We start from the raw sequence: 18,004 nt of genomic DNA, 5'->3' as shown, positions 1-18,004 counted from the left end.
TTAACAACATCTCTAGCTTAGTTAGTAAGTGAGAAGGCGTCCTACCAACCCATCTACGTAGCCTATTTCTTACTGACTTCGTTAGCGTTCTCTATTACCCTACCCTTTCTAATTTCTAACCTTTTCTATCCACAATATTTTTAACATCTTCCTGTATGTATAAATACGAATGCTTGTTGTTTCTTTCTTTGTCGCCTATACTTGTCGATACCGCAAGGAAGACTTATGAATTAAAAACATGACAGATTAGTAAGTATAAATGCCTCCTTGAAGAAGGACTTTTTTACATTCAGAATTCACGAAAAATCAAAAAACGGATTCAGTACAGATGAAACATTAGAATAGATAATGGTAACGTTTTAAATACATAGATATAATCAGATAATATTAACGGATATTGATTATTCTAACCGTTATGCCTACATTTGTCAAATTTTATTCACCTCATTGAAGCAGAAATAAATGGGACATGAATTATTTCAATAGCATGTTCCGCAACGTGTTTCCTATTATAAAGAAAATAATTCAGTTCAGTGTTTTAGGTCCTGTTTGTCGCTTCCCAATTCCGACACGTGTCTAAATATTTTAACATATGTACATAAAGTACTGTAGAAAACTTGGACGGAATTTATAAACAAACAGCTGAAAATTGAACCGAATTATTTGCACTTCTTTCATTGGAGCAGTACAAAAATTGATGATTCAATGTCATCTGACATCTCATGAATGTTCGAAAGAAAATTATTTTCAGTTCATTGTTCCAAATGAGTCTAATCGTGTTATCATCATTATAAGGTCGTCAGTCCTAAGACTGATTGGACACGCACCTCCACTCTTTTCTATCCTGAGCTAATCTTCTCATTTCCCTAAAACTAGAACATCCTACATCCTTAACTATTTGCGAACAGTAATCTAATCTAAGTCTACCTCTACTCCTCTTAACTCCTGTTTATGCCTCTATTATGTCTCTGACTAGACCTTCCTGCCTGAGAAGGCGTACTACCAACCTATTTCTCCTATTTTTGACGTGACAACGTCTTATAATTCGATGGAGCCGGCTACACGTACGAAAAAACATGACTCATGCGGCGTTACCTCGCTCTGAGGCGTTCCATTTAAGGCTTGAAGTGCAAGCGAGAGCGCGGAACGAGCGACAAAGAGGCACAATCGGCCTCCGCGTTCGGCAGCGTTCGACATCTGTCTCTCTCCTACTTGAATGAGCGATGCGTCCGCGTGGACAGCTGCTACCTCCTTCTCTATATCCATACAAAATATCTATCAAACAAATAAAATTAAAATTTTCTTTTGAAAAATGAAACCATTCCATGAGTATTTTCTTATGACGTTGTCACGTTCAACTATCCTCAGTAAACCGACTTTATAGACAACCGATTTTTTTATTAACTTCCATAGAGTCCCTTCTCCTACTCTTTCTAATATCTCTTCATTTCTAACCTTCTCTATCCACGGTATCCTCATCATTCGTCTGCAACACCACATTTCGAACGCTTCTAGCCTTTTCTTTTCCGCAGCGCCCACCTTTTCTCCAAAAAAAATACTGTTCCCGAGGGATAGAAGAATAAGTTTCATGTGATCGTTAACAATATTTGATAACTATTTACGACATCAAGGCTAGCAAAACCAGGGGTAAAACATATCATGAAATTTTGTAGACACATTGTTAGGGGTACAGAAACGTACATAGGGTACCTTTTATCCAGAAAAAATACTTTTCCCAAGGGATAAAATAATTAGTTTTATGTAGTCGTCGACAATATTTGACAAGTAAACTGCAGGTAAAACCTAGTTGTGTATAAACAAAAAAGTCCACTAAGTGACTTACACCGACTCATCAACGTCCAGACTAACCCCTTGACCTTGATAACTGAAATTTTGTACAGAGGTTTTCCTTATAACGTTTTCAAGGAATAACGATGAATATTTCGAAATTCAATCCCTGTTGGGGTGACAAGGGTGGCAATGTTGCACAACCAAGTTCCAATACAGCTACCTGCAGTATTAGCAAGAGTTAAACTTCTGTACATACGTCAACGTTTTTTATTACCATAAAATGGTACACTTGGAACTGTTACCTAATCAAAACGAGCATAAATATACGTATCTGTTGATTATTAAAAAGTTCTAGAATCTTCAAGTGCTCAATGGTACGAAAATATACTGCGAATAAAGGATAGTTGCCATTTGCATGGGGTTTGGAAACATTACTTTGAAGAATCATTGCATCATCTACTTATGTAATTAGCACTTAAAAATTTATGGCAAACACTAAAAGTGCCGTCGACCTACTTCCTTCTACGCATGTCTTATTACACTGCCGCCCTTCCCATTTTAAACCAGTTCATTGCCTGTTTTAAATCCCATGATAATCAGAACATTGGATCACTATTACGGGCATTCATACCAATAAGACCCGACTTGTATCTACATACATATAATGTCAACTTAAATTTATAATCAATGTTTTGCGTATTAACTACTGAATTAAACTTTTAAATTAAATTATGTGTTAAACCTCCCTTACCTCCTTTCAGGTGCATGGGTACTCATTTAATGGCTACTTTGTCCCTACAGGACTCCTCTGTTAGTTTCACAAAAGTATTAGAATAGTCTCCTAAATCTGTCTAAAAAGTACAGTAGAAAAACGCCCTTACTGCGTACGCCGTGAAAATCATTTAATAAAAATGGTGAAAGGTATGAATTTCCATAAATAAATAAATAAAATTAACACAAATTATGAAGAAAAAAGTATTTCAACGACCATGGTGACCATTATATATATATAAATTATAGCCAACGATCTTGTTGCAAATTTTTGAAGATGATGGAATAAGAATATTCCAATATTCCTTTTTATCAAATATCCACTAGGGTTTTGGTAACACTTTTTAGTTGGACTCATTAGACCTGTGTCCAAGTCTAGTTAATTAAAAAAATACGTAATCCTAAAATGTAGCATCGTGCTACAGATGGCGTTCACTGTGCCGTTTGTAGTATTTTCTGAAACGCACTGTTAAGACAGCAGGTAAAAGTTAATCTGTGTTCTGTCGGGCTGCCTGCGACGCGCTGATGAGATCCAAAAAGATCGAAATCGCCATCCGCGTCTGGCAGTTTCGACAGAATATAGACCACTTCGAATTATTTTATTCTAGTTAATTAAGTTCCACGTATGAATTAATTCAGAAATATATTAGAAATTCGAGACATACTGGACCCGTTAGACTATTTTTAAATTATTACAATGCGAGATAAGAGATAGGTGCCATTATGGGACTGTTCCGCAGAATATTAAAACGATTGGTCGCCTTAAGGTTGTCGCTCAATTGCTCCTTACAACTTTCCGGCAAATCGTCATATACCCAGAAAGATGTTTTTATTTTGGTTGAGTTTACATGTAGCAGCAACTGTTTTACTTTATCTGAAAGTAGCAGTTTTTGTGAAGAACAAGTAACAGTAATGGCTGCATTATTGACAGAAAAAGAAAACAATAAGAGAAAGAAGATTATAAACTCTCTCTGCTCTGACTCTGAACAATTGCCACATTATTGTAAATTTGCAAAACAGGTATGCATCCGGTAGACTTCGACAATATGATGCTGGCTACCACGATGAGCTCATTTAGCCAGTTCATCACGCCACGTTAGGACACGTACTCTTCATTGCCGGTTAGGATTGGAGACGCGCAATCCGTTCCGTCGATGTTCCTTCCGTATTTTGACGAGACAGCACGGACAAGTGTGCGACAACCTTTAGCTATGGTACAAAACGTTGCTGAACGACGTGTAATCTTGTAAACATGTACCTTTTACCCTTATTAAATTGAGTTTTGATCCAAGTATCGGGTGCAGGATCTCAGTCCGAGTATCCAGAATAAAAACCCTAAATACCCTCCCACTTCTTTTTTATTTTAATTCTAAGATTAAAAAGTAATATTTTTCCTGCTGTTTTTAATAGTTACATTTATAAAGGCGTCACCCTTATACATACATAAAAAACCCCCTTTAAGTGTGTCATCTCCGCTTTAAGTACCCCCAAGCCCAAAAATTTGACTATTAACCACAATAGATTGAATAGGACGACGGTAATACTTACTACAACGCATTGTACAATAAGATGAATATAGTGCTAACCTTGAGACACAGTGCTTCATTACCGTCTCCATTGGCCTAATAGGCTTCCATTTGTTTTCTTTACGTGTCTCAGGAACAGGCATTAATCGAAAGGAGAAAACAAAACAAAAAGGAAGTAAAGGTAAAAAAAAAAAGAATGAATGACTACGTAGCGGGTGGTGCTACAAACCAAGTAATCATTATAAGTAGTATGAACCTAAAAAAATCTACTTTTGGTTAATTTAATTAGAGTGGGCTGAACTTTCTAACTAGATTTATAAGCTAAATAATACGAAACGTATGTCGTTGATTGATTGATCCACAGGCAATTTCTTATTGCTGTTACTATAATGTATATATGTATAGTTGTTTATTATGCCGGAAGTGACATCAATTATATACTCGATCGACTATTTTTACAATCGATTAATCGATATTATCATTTCATAATGACGTAAGAAGTCACTTTACGTCAAACATTTCACGTGTGGCAAGAAATTCAAAATTGCTGGAAGCTTTTAACTAGCATTGTGAAAAGTTTTTAAGTTCCTTAAAGTCATACAAAACAGGCAGAATATAGCTCAAAATGAATAAAAAATTTGAAAATAATTTCGTTTAAATGATGTTCTATTTTACAAGAACAGGATGATCTAAAGATTTAGTAATTTAAATACTCCAACTTGCAGCGGATTTTGGATTGACAACCTTTCTACTTTACCTAATATAGTAAAATATTTAATTTACAAATATCAAAAATATTCTGTTTAATTTAGCCATAATTATTTTCTTAAAATTATTTTTTTTAATCTTCCGGGAAGACGTCGATAAAAAATAGATATCAAAATATCAAAAAAAAAGTGTATTAGTTACAAGCTGTAACACTTAACTTTTAATTTTCTTCGTTTGCTTCATTTTTAGGGTTTCGTATCTCGAAAGGAAAAAAGGAACCCTTATCTAGCCATTATTATATTATAAGTATACGTTTTAGGGGCTGATTTTAGGACAATTAAAAGAAATATTCGGAAAAAACGGGAAAAATCTTGGAAACTTGATTCCAGTGACACATAAGTCAAGTTTGTGCGGAACCCTTGGTGAGCGATTTCGCACTTGGCCGCGGTTTTTAAATATTTCTAATTGAGTTTACTACTAGTGACCCGCCCCAGCTTCGCCCGGGTGCAATGCTGATACTAAATATATTTTTGTTTTGTTAGATTATTATCGAAAAGGGGAAATCTTCAAGAGATACCCCCTGAACATACTAAATATGCTACAGAATGTCTTTATATACAACATTCACAGTGTTTTTGTCATTAGACAATACAAACCGACCTCCCGGCCGGTACCGCCGCAACCGCTATGTCCCCACATTTTAAGTCTGTAATATCTTCGAAAATATTCATTTAAATTACATGCTGTAAAGGGCCATATTGATCTATATTAAATGCACAATGTTTTTAAGGTATAATCGGATAAGAATTAATGCTGTATTGCCTAAAATCGCTTCGTAAGTAAGTCATTATTTCTCATAAAAAGTAAAGGATAAAAATGGTTATTGTGGGTTATCCCTAAGAGATAGACATATACCATCCCGGACTTTTTTGTAGACCCTTTCAAGATGTACAATATTGTAGTACATTATTTTGATCTCGTAGGGTTCAGCCAGCGTTTGCAATGTAAGCTCAAAAAATGTGTTTATTTACGACATCACATTAGAAACCTCTAAAATTATCAGTGTTTCGCTACTATATTATGCATGTATTATACAAATAAACCTCCCTCTTGAATCACTCTATCTTTAAAAAAAACCGCATCAAAATCCGTTGCGTAGTTTTAAAGATTTAAGCATACATAGGGACAGACAGCGGGAAAGCGACTTTGTTTTATACTATGTAGTGATTATGCACTTTTTTACTTTGAAGTTCCTCTTATTATGTTTCGACTGTTAAAGACGACACTACATGCACTAGTTAGATGTAAAATTTTAGTCCAAAGAAAAAAAAAAAGGGACTAAAAGTATGCTTCATTAAGGATGTGCATAATTTTGTTTTCAATCAAGAAGAGATAACTTTTGTTTCTCGTGCGTCAGGCATTTTAAATAATGCGAACGTGTCTTTACGTCTGTTGTATTGGTATTGCTCAAAATTTAGTCAAGAATAATAGATCGATCTTAACAGAATTTATTTAACATTATGCTAATCGTCGCAAGAAAGTTATACCTACATCCGTTGTGTCTATTAATAAACTAAGAAAGTTATTTATAATTCGTTCATTATTGAAGAAGAAACGTCAGCTCTGTCAAAGAAATATCTACCCTTACATAACGATCAATGACAACACAAGTAACTGTAATTTTTATGAACAATTACGAAAAGCAGCATCTTCTTCATGCAAGTACAGGTAGCTTCAGGGTAGCCCGACAGAAATTTTCTTTGGTGGTGAAACGACAATAAATTTCATACTGATCAATATATACCCAAAACCTTATTGACAACAGTAAAAAAAGGGTTCTAATTGAGTTAAAATTGAAATAATCTTGTTTTTAAAACGTAATATTTAACATTTATATAACCTCATGGACACTAATCTGTCTCCATTTTATTAGTAATAAATTTTCATAGAAAACCTACTCATCATTGGAAAAACTAGCTTTTCAACTCCAGTTTTTCATTAGCATTTAAGGAGTTTACGAGGTTCAGTGTTGATCCGAGATTGACTCCTGTTGATCTGAATTATACAAAACCTTTTCATTAACAACAGTAAAAAACGGCTTCTAATTGAGTTAAAATTGAAATATTCTTGNGCTGTCAAACCTACACTAGCAAGGAGATCGGGCTGAAACTATAGCTACAAGCTATCCAAGGATGGTACTATAGAATGTCACCTCAAGGTAGGCCTAGTGGCGTCATCTCTTGGTTAGGCCGGAAACTTATCAATCCACCCTCGTATACAAAACTGTTTTACCTGATACCGATTTGTCTAATTTCATAGATGAGTGTCTACATTTTTCGGGATTCCTCACAACTGTGCTTGTGATTCCCAGCACAGCCCTCCGATTAAGTCAAAAATGTCAAATACATAATTCGCATAACAATATCGTATTGCGATCAGGGAGAGTTTTTGATTAACTTTTTTGCGTCACAGCAGTCTCGAAAAAAAGTTCTTTTATAAATCCTTTTTGCGGAAATGGTATTATTATTTTTTATAACTAATATTTTACATTGTAGATGTGTGAAGAAAAACTGTAGATGAACAGATTTGCTTAATAATTATCCTTTAATTAATTTTATTTGATTGTTAACAAAAATAGGATTTGTGGATTTTTCTTGTATTAGGTAACCGTTACAAATATGTGTATATTAATTCAGATTTAATATTTCACGATTACAGAAAAATTTTGAAATTTAATAAACATATCAATTTAATATCTGCATAAACAATTTAATACAGAAAAACCTACTTGTTGTTACAAATCATAAAGTACTGATTATTTGAATAACAACAATTTTAGGTACGTATGTCGGAATTCCCTTATTAATCATTTAGTTTCCGATATTTTTGACGAATGTTTATTTATGTATTTATTTATTTACACCTCTCAATTTTACTAAACGTAATTCCCAAATCCGCATCGTCTGATTAACCTATATATATAGATATCCAAATATAAAAAATTCGAAATGCAGTAAAATTTAAAAGCACTTAAGTATTGTTTTTAAATTCAAATTTATTGTTCAGGAATCCGGTAAGAGAAATGTACCTGAAAGGATTTTTCTTTGTGGGATTTGAAGATAAACTCTAAATGGACTATTATCGTAAAAACCACTTCATTGTTTTACACATTTGAATGAATGAATTTTGTTGTGTTAAAGAAACGAATGAATTGACGGATGAAAGACAACATACAGAGACGTAGCTATAGTTTGGACGATCAAAATTAATCCGTAATAAATTATCTGTGAGAATGGACGTATCTTCTCTCTTGTTTCTACATGTGATAGTAGAGTCATTTGTTTCTGTTAAGTTAGGAAATGCTTCATGGGTAGTATAGACAATGTTTAGACCATTGCTTAGCATTCGGGAGGACGCCGGTTTGATTCCGGGTCCGTCTGCCTTGGTCTGTGGTTTCCTCGGATCACCTAGGCAAATGCTGGGGCAGTAATATATTCCACAAATAATCTTTCATTCTCTTCTGTCTTCATTTCGTCCGTCTCACCTTTCTCACCCGAACCACCCCCCACCCATTCCCACGATTCCTGAAAGCAGGCTGAAGAGGGCCTTCCGCCCTACCTTCCGGCCTAGTCCGGAGGGACTGCCCGCCCACCAGCATTACTGGTTGGTGGGAATGAAACACCCAAAAGTTTTTTTTTTTGTAAAAAGTGATAACCAAATAATAGTCCGCGGTGCAGCCGTAAGAGGTTGCTTAGGTACGCAAAAGATCAGGGTCGGCTTTGTAACTACTTGGTTGGAATTATATCCTTAAACAATCATCTTTGCATTCCTGAATTCCAGAAAATGTTGAACTTTATTTAAAGTCCGATGCTGGTAACATGCTTAAATTCTGCTTGTCTGCATCTCTTTCTTTTACACATTAATTGATGTAATGGTATTCCTTTTTCTTTATTTGTGTTCGCTGCAATTCCCACCTGGCATCTCTTTTCTATATTTAGGATATTCTGTCTGTCGTGAGTAGAAATAGGCGTTCTGTCAGCAACCACTCTAGTCTAGTTCGTGAGTTAAAAGAAGAAAGCAAATTCGACAGTTTTTGAACGCCCAAGTATAGGCGTCGGCAACGTCGGCCTCTACGACGGCCTAGCGCCTTGGGGAGCCTCGCAAAAAGGATCATTATTCTCCAAAAAATTGTACCACTCAATACCACATATCCATAACTATATGACAACATTAACTGTTATGAAAATCGCTACCTGAAGGACTCCTATCTTTGGGATTCCCAGTTTTACTTAGCAGCCCTATCGTTATATTTTGTGAAGTTCAATCCGTTACCATTTTTCCAGATCAAGACATGAAAAGGGTCTCGTCGACGTTCATGTTCGATTTAACTACGCCACTGTCAATGGACAACAGCCAAGAGCATGTCTTGCAAAAGTTTTAAAATTTGATAAAAGCTATCAGAGTTTTGTTACATACTTGGTTGTTATAATACAAAACGTAGAAGTTATTCTATTAAAGCTTAATCATTCTTTTCAAACGTTTATTCATTTGACCCAAAATAAATTTGTATTGAATTTACATCCTCTTACATAAGGACCAAGCCACGAAGCGACGTAATTTGTCTTAAGTTGGAAACGGATTATGTTTGAATCAATCAAAATCTTCAGAAAATACCGAGTATGTTACATCAGTCTTCTTCTTTTTCTTTATAACATTAAGTTCTAACATCGAAACTTAATTTTGCAAGAAACTAAATCTTCAATAGTTTTCCTTATAATTTATTACCCTGATACGGGATAAATAGATACTTCCTATTCCTGGTAATTTATAATGTCTTTTAGGATTTATTATTTGTTCATTTGTCGAAAATCCTAACTAATATTATAAGTGCTAATTTGGGTTTGCTTGTTGTTTGTTACGTTTTAACCCTTGAACTATTCAACCGATTATCATGAAATTTTGTACACATATTGCTAGGGTTACAGAAAATGACATAGTCCAGAAAAACAATACTGTTCCTAAGGGATAGAAAAATTAGTTTTATGTGATCGTCGATGATATTTGACATGTAGATATTTAATATATCAATCAACTCGAAACCACCGGTAAAACCTAATTTCCTATAAATTGACAAATTTTATTTCCTATAAATCCTAAAGAAACATTTGCCAAACTTTACTCGTTTGTTTTGAATCTCACACTTATGTAAAGATTATATTTCTAAGGATTTGTTAGAGGCATTCAGTGATAGTTCTTATAAATATAAACCAGCAGAAAGTTCAAATTTGAATAAACTTAAACATTCACTAAGGGCAGAAAATGAATTCAAAAGAACAGCTGTCTTATAATAATTATGTAAACAACATTTGACCTTGAAGTTTGACACTTTTTTGAAATTCAGAAGACGGTTTCTATTACAAGATCTGCTAAAATTCGTTTTTTTGTAAATTTTAGTACTACCAACTACAGAGGTGTCAAGCGCTCCAATTAAGAAAATGTCTTGCTTAAATACCTTATGATTTTATGATCATGCACTATGAAGTTTTTGACAATATTGTTAAAAATTAATGAGAAATATTACTTATCTATCAGATGACTATTTATCTATTATTATTATTAGATGTTACTTTGGAAAGAATTTATTGTTTTAAATTTTAATGTGGGCCAGTAGTTTCTACAAAAGTAAAAATATGGAGATACTTAAATATCCAAAAAACTTACCATTTAGACCACTATGCGTCAACTACTTTTCCTGTAAAAAAAAAATAAAATTAAATAGAAGCTATAACCACAATTTACATTACAATAATGTCAATTTATTTGTATGTCTGTACGTGTGGTCAAAATGGTTAGTCCAATTGAAAAATGTAATTTAAAATATATATATAATTGATGAAGAAGGACGTCAAGTATGGATAACCAAAACTACCTACCAAAAACCACCCTTGGAAGGAGGCAAAATTCTACTACAACTACTAATACCTATACTAAAAAATACAAAACATAAAATTTAATAAAGTCTTTTATAACAACTGTATAGGGATTAATAGTAAACTAGAACTTGAAATTAATAATTGGACGCTTGTCCTACACAGACCCCTCCCTTTCTCTACCCCCTCTCTCCGAATTTTAGCTAGGTATATAAAATGGTATCAATTATTTTTATATTTATTTAAATATATGTATGAAGTAATAGTTTTACCACAACGACAACAAAATTCCAGTGTTTGCTCGTTTTTGTCGTTAAAATCATAGACCAGTTTTGTAATATTTTTCTAATATTAGTGCAGTTTGTTTTAAAAGTTTCCGTATCAGTTTTTGTGCTTTCGACTTTTTTTAATTGAAAATTGCAAACATTAGTTGTGGTTGACAATTTATTCAAACACAACAACGATTTTTATCAATGGAAAACGAATGGATGTAGAATGCTGAAAATCGAACCAATTTCCTGAAGTTCCTGCTATCTAATATGCTAATCGATTCGAACGTTGTATATTTTATTGTCGAACGAAATCAATTAGATTCAGATCAAATATTCATCACCTCTGTCGCCTATAAATACGGACGAGACCATCCTTAGAATCAGACGAACTTCAGTGTTCTCCCAACAACTAAGCTGAAAATCACCTTCAGCCGTTGCATTTTGCTTGAGCACATTTCGATCTCCGAACAACGAAAAGAAACAATCGTCAACATGTTTCAATTTTTGTACTTCACCCAACTGTCGGCCGTACTTTTGCTTCTATTGACCGTAATCGTCGTGTACATTATCTACAACAGCATCGAAAGAAAATCAGCTGAAGAAACTGCCGATTGTCTGCCACAACCGCCAACACCAAGAGGACTACCAATCATTGGACACTTGCACCTTCTCGGCGGCTACGAGGTTCCATACCAGGCCTTCAGTGCCCTTGGTAAAAAATATGGAAATGTAATTGGTCTCAAGTTAGGAACCGTCAAGAGTGTCATTGTCAATGGACAGGAATCTATCAGGGAAATTTTGGTCACCAAGGGACACCATTTCGACAATCGACCCAATTTCGAAAGATACCAACATCTATTCGGAGGCAATAAAGAAAACTGTAAGTATCCCGCTATCTTCTTAAATCTATAATCCCTTTAAAATAATTTTGGATAATTAATTATTTTTTTTATGTTGCAGCTCTTGCATTTTGCAATTGGTCTGAAACCCAAAGGACAAGGCGTGAAATTCTACGAGCTTACACCTTCCCAAGGGCGTTCACTAACAAGTTCATCTCACTGGAAGAAATTGTTAACATCGAAACTGACAAGATGTTATCACAACTTTCTTCAAACAACGTAACCTTCAAGCCACTCCTCCTCCAGAGTTGTGCCAACATCTTCACCGGTCACTTTTGTTCACGTAAATTCACTTACGACAACAAGAACTTTGCCCAAATGGTGGACAACTTCGATGGCGTCTTCTACGAAGTAAATCAAGGTTATGCGGCAGATTTTCTACCATTTTTGTTGCCCCTTCATTACAAAAACATTGCCAAAATGAACAACCTTGCTCACTCGATCCGGAAATTCATCGAAGAAGACATCATTGGAGATAGATACAACACCTTTTCCGACGATGAACCATCAGATTTCGTTGAAAGTTTAATCAAACACGTCAAACATACTGAAGATTCGAAAATGGACTGGGACATGGCTTTGTTTGCATTGGAGGACATTATTGGGGGACATTCTGCGATAGGGAATTTTCTTATGAAACTACTGGCATACATCGTAAACGAACCTGAAGTCCAACGCAAAATTCAAATGGAAATTGATTCAGTAACACTCGAAGGATCATCATTCAGGAAAGTTTGCTTGTCTGATCGATCCGCCTGCCCATACACTGAAGGGGCTATTTTTGAAGCAATAAGACTGATTGCATCCCCTATTGTACCACGAGTTGCCAACCAAGATACTTCAGTCAATGGTAAGCATTAGTAAAGCCATAACATAACCCAACTATGACACTCACTCACATTAAATTAGAAATATAAGATCTAATGTTCGTTTTTGTTTTGTTTCCAGGTTTCAGAATCAAGAAGGACACATTGGTGTTTCTCAACAATTATGATCTTAGCATGTCAGAGAAGCTCTGGGACGAACCAGAGAAGTTTTTGCCGGAAAGATTCGTTGTGGACAACCATGTGGTGAAGCCGGAGCACTTTTTACCATTCGGGGGTGGTAGAAGAAGTTGCATGGGTTACAAAATGGTTCAGCTGGTTAGTTTTGGAATTCTGGCGTCTCTTCTTCAACAATTTACCATTCAACCTTTACCCAATGAACAGTATAAAGTACCCATTGGTAATTTAGCTTTGCCAAAAGATACGTTTTCTTTTAAATTTGTAAGAAGAAATTTGTAATTTCTACAAGGAGAGATTGAAAGTACTGAAGCAATTTGACCCACAGGAAGCTGCATTTTGTATCAAAATGGAGTCTCCCTTCTTTTGTTATAAGAAATAAAAAAATAATTGTTTTGTAATTTTTAATTATTATTATTATTATTATTGTACAAAATANTTTATACACCAAAGAATTCTCAATAAAATTAATAATCCAAATTTCCGTCTTTAAAGTCTAAAAACACTATATTTAACTATGTTTCTAACTAAAAAAGGTAAAGTTGAGGTTATGTAATATTTCCTTAATACTTCTCGGGGATAATCTCCATTACAACAAAAGTTACATTAATTTTTACTGCTTTAAAGTAAAGGAGATTTTTCACAACTTGAATACCTTCGAGTCTAGTAACTGTACCATTTTCATAATTGTAGTTCAATGCCAGAAATAAGAAGGGTGGCATTTTTTTCAAGTCCATCTTTTTGAGAAATTCTAGTTCTTTAGTATTACGTTCCATTTATGTGTAGACCTAACTAAATTACTATGACCTTCCCATAAACAATAAACAAACTAACCAAAAGCGTATAGAATACTATTCCTTCGTAATTAAATCGTTATTATTAATAAATGACGAAGCCCTTGGTGAATCTTTACGGTTATTTAAAATAAATAAAAGCCCTTGGATTGTTTACAATTATTGGAAACCCCTTATTAGGAGGATCTATTGATTTCGTACCATCGCTCCTGTTCATGAATTAAATAAATAAATTGTGAGCAGCCCAAGAAGAGAGTGTGTTAATTAAATATCTTAATTGATAATTATTAAACAGTAACAAAAGGAGCTACAAATAGAAAATTGTAATAAAATGTACCGATTATTTTATAATTTTTCGCTAAAGGTCTATTAAGGTCTCATCATCATAAGGTCGTCAGTCCTAAGACAGGTTGGACACACACCTCCACTCGATCCTATTCTGAGCTAATCTTCGCATTTCCCTAAAACTAGAACAACCCACATCCTTAACTGTTTGTAAACAGTAATCTAATCTAGGTTTACTTCTACCCCTACTAACTCGTTTCTGCCCCTAATATGTCTCTGACTAGACCTTCATGCCTGAGTTGTCCTACCAACCTATCTCGCCTATTTCTTCTTGACTTCCATAGAGTCCTCTGTTCTCTTATTCTTTCTAATACCTCTTCATTTCTAACCTTCTCTATCCACGGCATCCTCATCATTCGCCTGTAACACCACATTTCGAACGGTTCTAACCTTTTCTTTCCCGCCGCGCCCACCGCCCATCTTTCGCACCCGTACTCAGCCGCGCTTCAAACACATCTTTAACAATCTTTTTCGAATTTTTAAATTAATCATTTAATATCGCTACTACTCCTTCCGTCCTGACTTATCTGACATCCTAGATACCTAAAATCAGCTGCTTCTTCTTATTTTTCGTCTCCTATCTTAATATTCGCTCTTTCCCTACTGTTTATTCCTTGCATGCCAGTATTTTTGTTTTACTTTTATTTATTTTCATGCAATACTGTTTTGTCAATACCACTTCCATATTATTTAAAGCTATCTCTCACTCCTCTTTGCTAGATGCTTATATTGCTATTTCATCTGCAAATCTAAGCGTACTAATATTTTGCCCCTGTATATCTATCCCTACAGTTATCCTGTCTTTAATGATTTTGATGGCGTCTTCGATGTATAGATTAAAAAGTAGCTGTGACAGTGTGCATCCCTGTCTGACTCCCTTCCTAATATTTACTTATCTACGTTGCAGCCCCAGCTCTATAACTGCCTGTTGCTCTTTATACAAACTAAGTATCACTCTTATATCTCTGTAACTCATCCCTCCTACATTTTTAAGTATATTTATCATCTCGTCCCATTATTAAAGTGTACATAAAAATATTTATGAAAATGTTATTTGCATGTTTTTATTATTTTATTTTATCCACCCTTTCCTGTGCAGACGTTGATAATTACCATTTGTAACAAATGTTAATCAGAGTGATTGTTTTGAAATGTGCCTAACAATACACGATAAATCTTGAACAAAATGTCCTTAGATGAGAACATTTTCCGTTGCGCGACCTTCCTTAACAATAAGATGTGACGTAGATCTAGTGTGTACGTAAACGATAAACACAAACAGCGATTACCTTGAATTCACAAAACCCTTTAACTCATCGCATGCATTTGAAGTTACTATTTTTATTATTATTATCGTTATTGCATTCACTTCAACAAAATTGATTTCGTTTCAATCGGAAGCTATTAACAACTGACGATGGCGTTAAATACTATTTTTAGCATCTGTCATGGTAAAGGCAACGTTAAATAAATTAACTATTTGTTTGCATTAGGAACAACATGGTGCTAATTACTAGTCTTGCGCAATGATGAATCATAATCAAAAATCAAGATTCCATCTGTAAGACATGACAAAAGGCAAACTGCAGTCAATTGTTGTCAAAAACATTCCTATCCCTATTTAATCCTTTTACTGTAGTATGGTGCCAGGAACCCGAGAAAACGCTGTATAAAACCCCCTGATCATTATTTAAATATTTTGACGTATTCAGATTTTAACACCTATACCATGTACATACCTACGCATGTTATGGTTAATATGTTTACCTAGTTTGTAAACTAACTGGATATTGGATAGTATATAAACTGTCTAAACGTTTGGTTTGTCAGATACGCATTGATACGCATTGGTTTATAAAGTTAGGTTAGATTAGGTTAGGTTAGGTTACGTTAGGTTAGGTTGAGAGAAGATACGAGAATACTTTGATGAAAACATAATATAAACTAAATAAATTCGTCGTTCGGTTGAATATAATTCAATAATACGTCTAATCTTGCTTATAATGCAAAAGTGTTTGGATAATTCAGAATGGGGGATTTGTTAATGTTGTCTATTTCAGATTCCAGATTCTTAGAAAAGCAAACAGGTCTGTAGTAAACAATAACAAAAAGTGATGTAAGCTTTTCCATCATTCAAGATAAATCGCCATTATGGCTTCCTGTTAACAAAAATAGAACGTGTATTCGTATAAATAAAGAAAAGTGTACTAATGTGACAAATGCTTTCTTTTAAAGTCTCAAGGCGCTTCAGCTTTCCAGAAAAACAAACCATAAATAGGCAAATAATTCCAAAGATAAATAAAATTGAATTCAATCAAAAGCACAAAAACAATTGGACAATTGTTGTAGCTGATAACTATTGTACAAAGGTACAATTGCACTAAACTACACCGTGACTTTCACAACTTTATATAATATACACCCACATATTATTTTCTATACTAGCATTGTGTTCTTTAAATCGAGTTTCTAAGTGAATAGTTGTTTGGCTAATATAGACAACTTTTTATTTTATTTCTTCATTAAAAAAAGAGGCTTTAAAAGGTGACATAACAGCCCAATTTTGTTTCAAAAATAATACGGATTTTGTGTTGACATTAAAAAATTTATTCAACAAAACAGACACCAAATAGACTTATTCAACGGTTTTGATTGTTTTACATATGACATGAACTTTTCGAAGAACTGTTTCTACACGACGATCTCTGGATCAGTCCCGAAAGTGGTCCAGTTATTCAACGTTGGACTAATTAAAAGCAAGGGGGAATTTGAAATGATAATTTTGAGGAAATGGTTCTAAAAATGGTAATCGACAAAAGGTCAAGCACATGTATGATGCAGAATCCAACAAGAGAATGGGGACAAAAAATACTTGTATTATGTACTTTACTCAAATCTGAATTGTAAATTATTAGAATTCTGGATTGATTTGAGTGCGATTGTATAAACTTTCTTTCTTGTAAATTTGTCCAAAGACCACAAAAAAAGAACTTCACTTTTTACCTGATTGTTATTTTTTAAAAATACTTGAATCCAAGTTGAAACGTTTATTAATTAATTAATTTTGTTTGCTAATAATAGGTAATGTAGTTTATAAGTCCACAATTTGAGTTTCAATATCTTTGGGAAATTTAAGTTTGAATTGAGATCCTCACTCTATAATCCCGTATAAAATTAATAACTCAAAATAAATTACAGACAAAAATGTTTATGGATCTGATATCAAACGATACTAATTCAATCAACACAATACCCTCTTTGATGAGCAATTTCAAACTGAAATATCTCATTGGTTTCTAAAATATTTCAGGCCGTTTGGCGAAAGAATGCTCTCTTTGATGGACGATTTCAAAATAATAAAAATTGGTCTGAGCACAGTTTGGTCGGTGCTAATACGACTAACTTCCCATTAGATAATACAGTTATTGTAAAGTACATTCGTTTCTAAAGTTTGAAAAAAACGCGGCACAATAATAAATAACAAACAATGTTTGAGAGTTCGTCATTTTATAAACCCATAAGAAACAGTATTTCGTCTGAGAAAACCGAATTGATAGAGTACTTGCATCAGTCAATTGGTAAATACTATTTTTTATTGTTTATCGATTGTTTATAACAATTCATTTTGTTATAAACAAATTTTTATTATAATATGTTATTATAATATGTTATTCCCTGTCTTGAATAATGATATTTCGTTATTATTGATTCCGTAACTTCATTGTTGTGATTAGATTAGAACGTATTTTAATTAAATTGTTTGTAATTAATTCGTTTTTTTTTTTATAAAAAAAAAACGGCTTGACCGATTTCGTTCAAATTTCTTTCAGATCTTCATTATGATAATATCTTTCGAAAAAATTTTGGTTGAGGGCGATATCTCAATCCGTTCTTGAGATATCGAAAACGAAAAAAATGCTGACATACGAACGTACGTACATACGTACGTACGTACGTACGTACGTAC

At 33.9% G+C, this 18,004-nt stretch overlaps 1 protein-coding gene across 1 annotated transcript; it reads left to right on the top strand.

Moving 5' to 3' along the window:
* The first annotated feature begins 11,407 nt into the window (after window positions 1–11,407).
* LOC108744809 (cytochrome P450 307a1-like) lies at window positions 11,408–13,216 on the top strand. The gene is made up of 3 exons (XM_018480737.2): window positions 11,408–11,878; window positions 11,959–12,747; window positions 12,846–13,216. Exons 1-3 carry the CDS (start codon window positions 11,491–11,493, stop codon window positions 13,178–13,180), a joined length of 1,512 nt encoding a protein of 503 aa, XP_018336239.1. The 5' UTR covers window positions 11,408–11,490; the 3' UTR covers window positions 13,181–13,216.
* Window positions 13,217–18,004: the final 4,788 nt, after the last annotated feature.

This window comes from Agrilus planipennis, unplaced genomic scaffold (genome assembly GCF_000699045.2).
Source record: "Agrilus planipennis isolate EAB-ADULT unplaced genomic scaffold, Apla_2.0 scaffold6, whole genome shotgun sequence".
In the NCBI taxonomy this organism is placed as follows: Eukaryota; Metazoa; Arthropoda; class Insecta; order Coleoptera; family Buprestidae; genus Agrilus; species Agrilus planipennis.
This window is presented reverse-complemented; position numbering and strand designations above follow the sequence as displayed.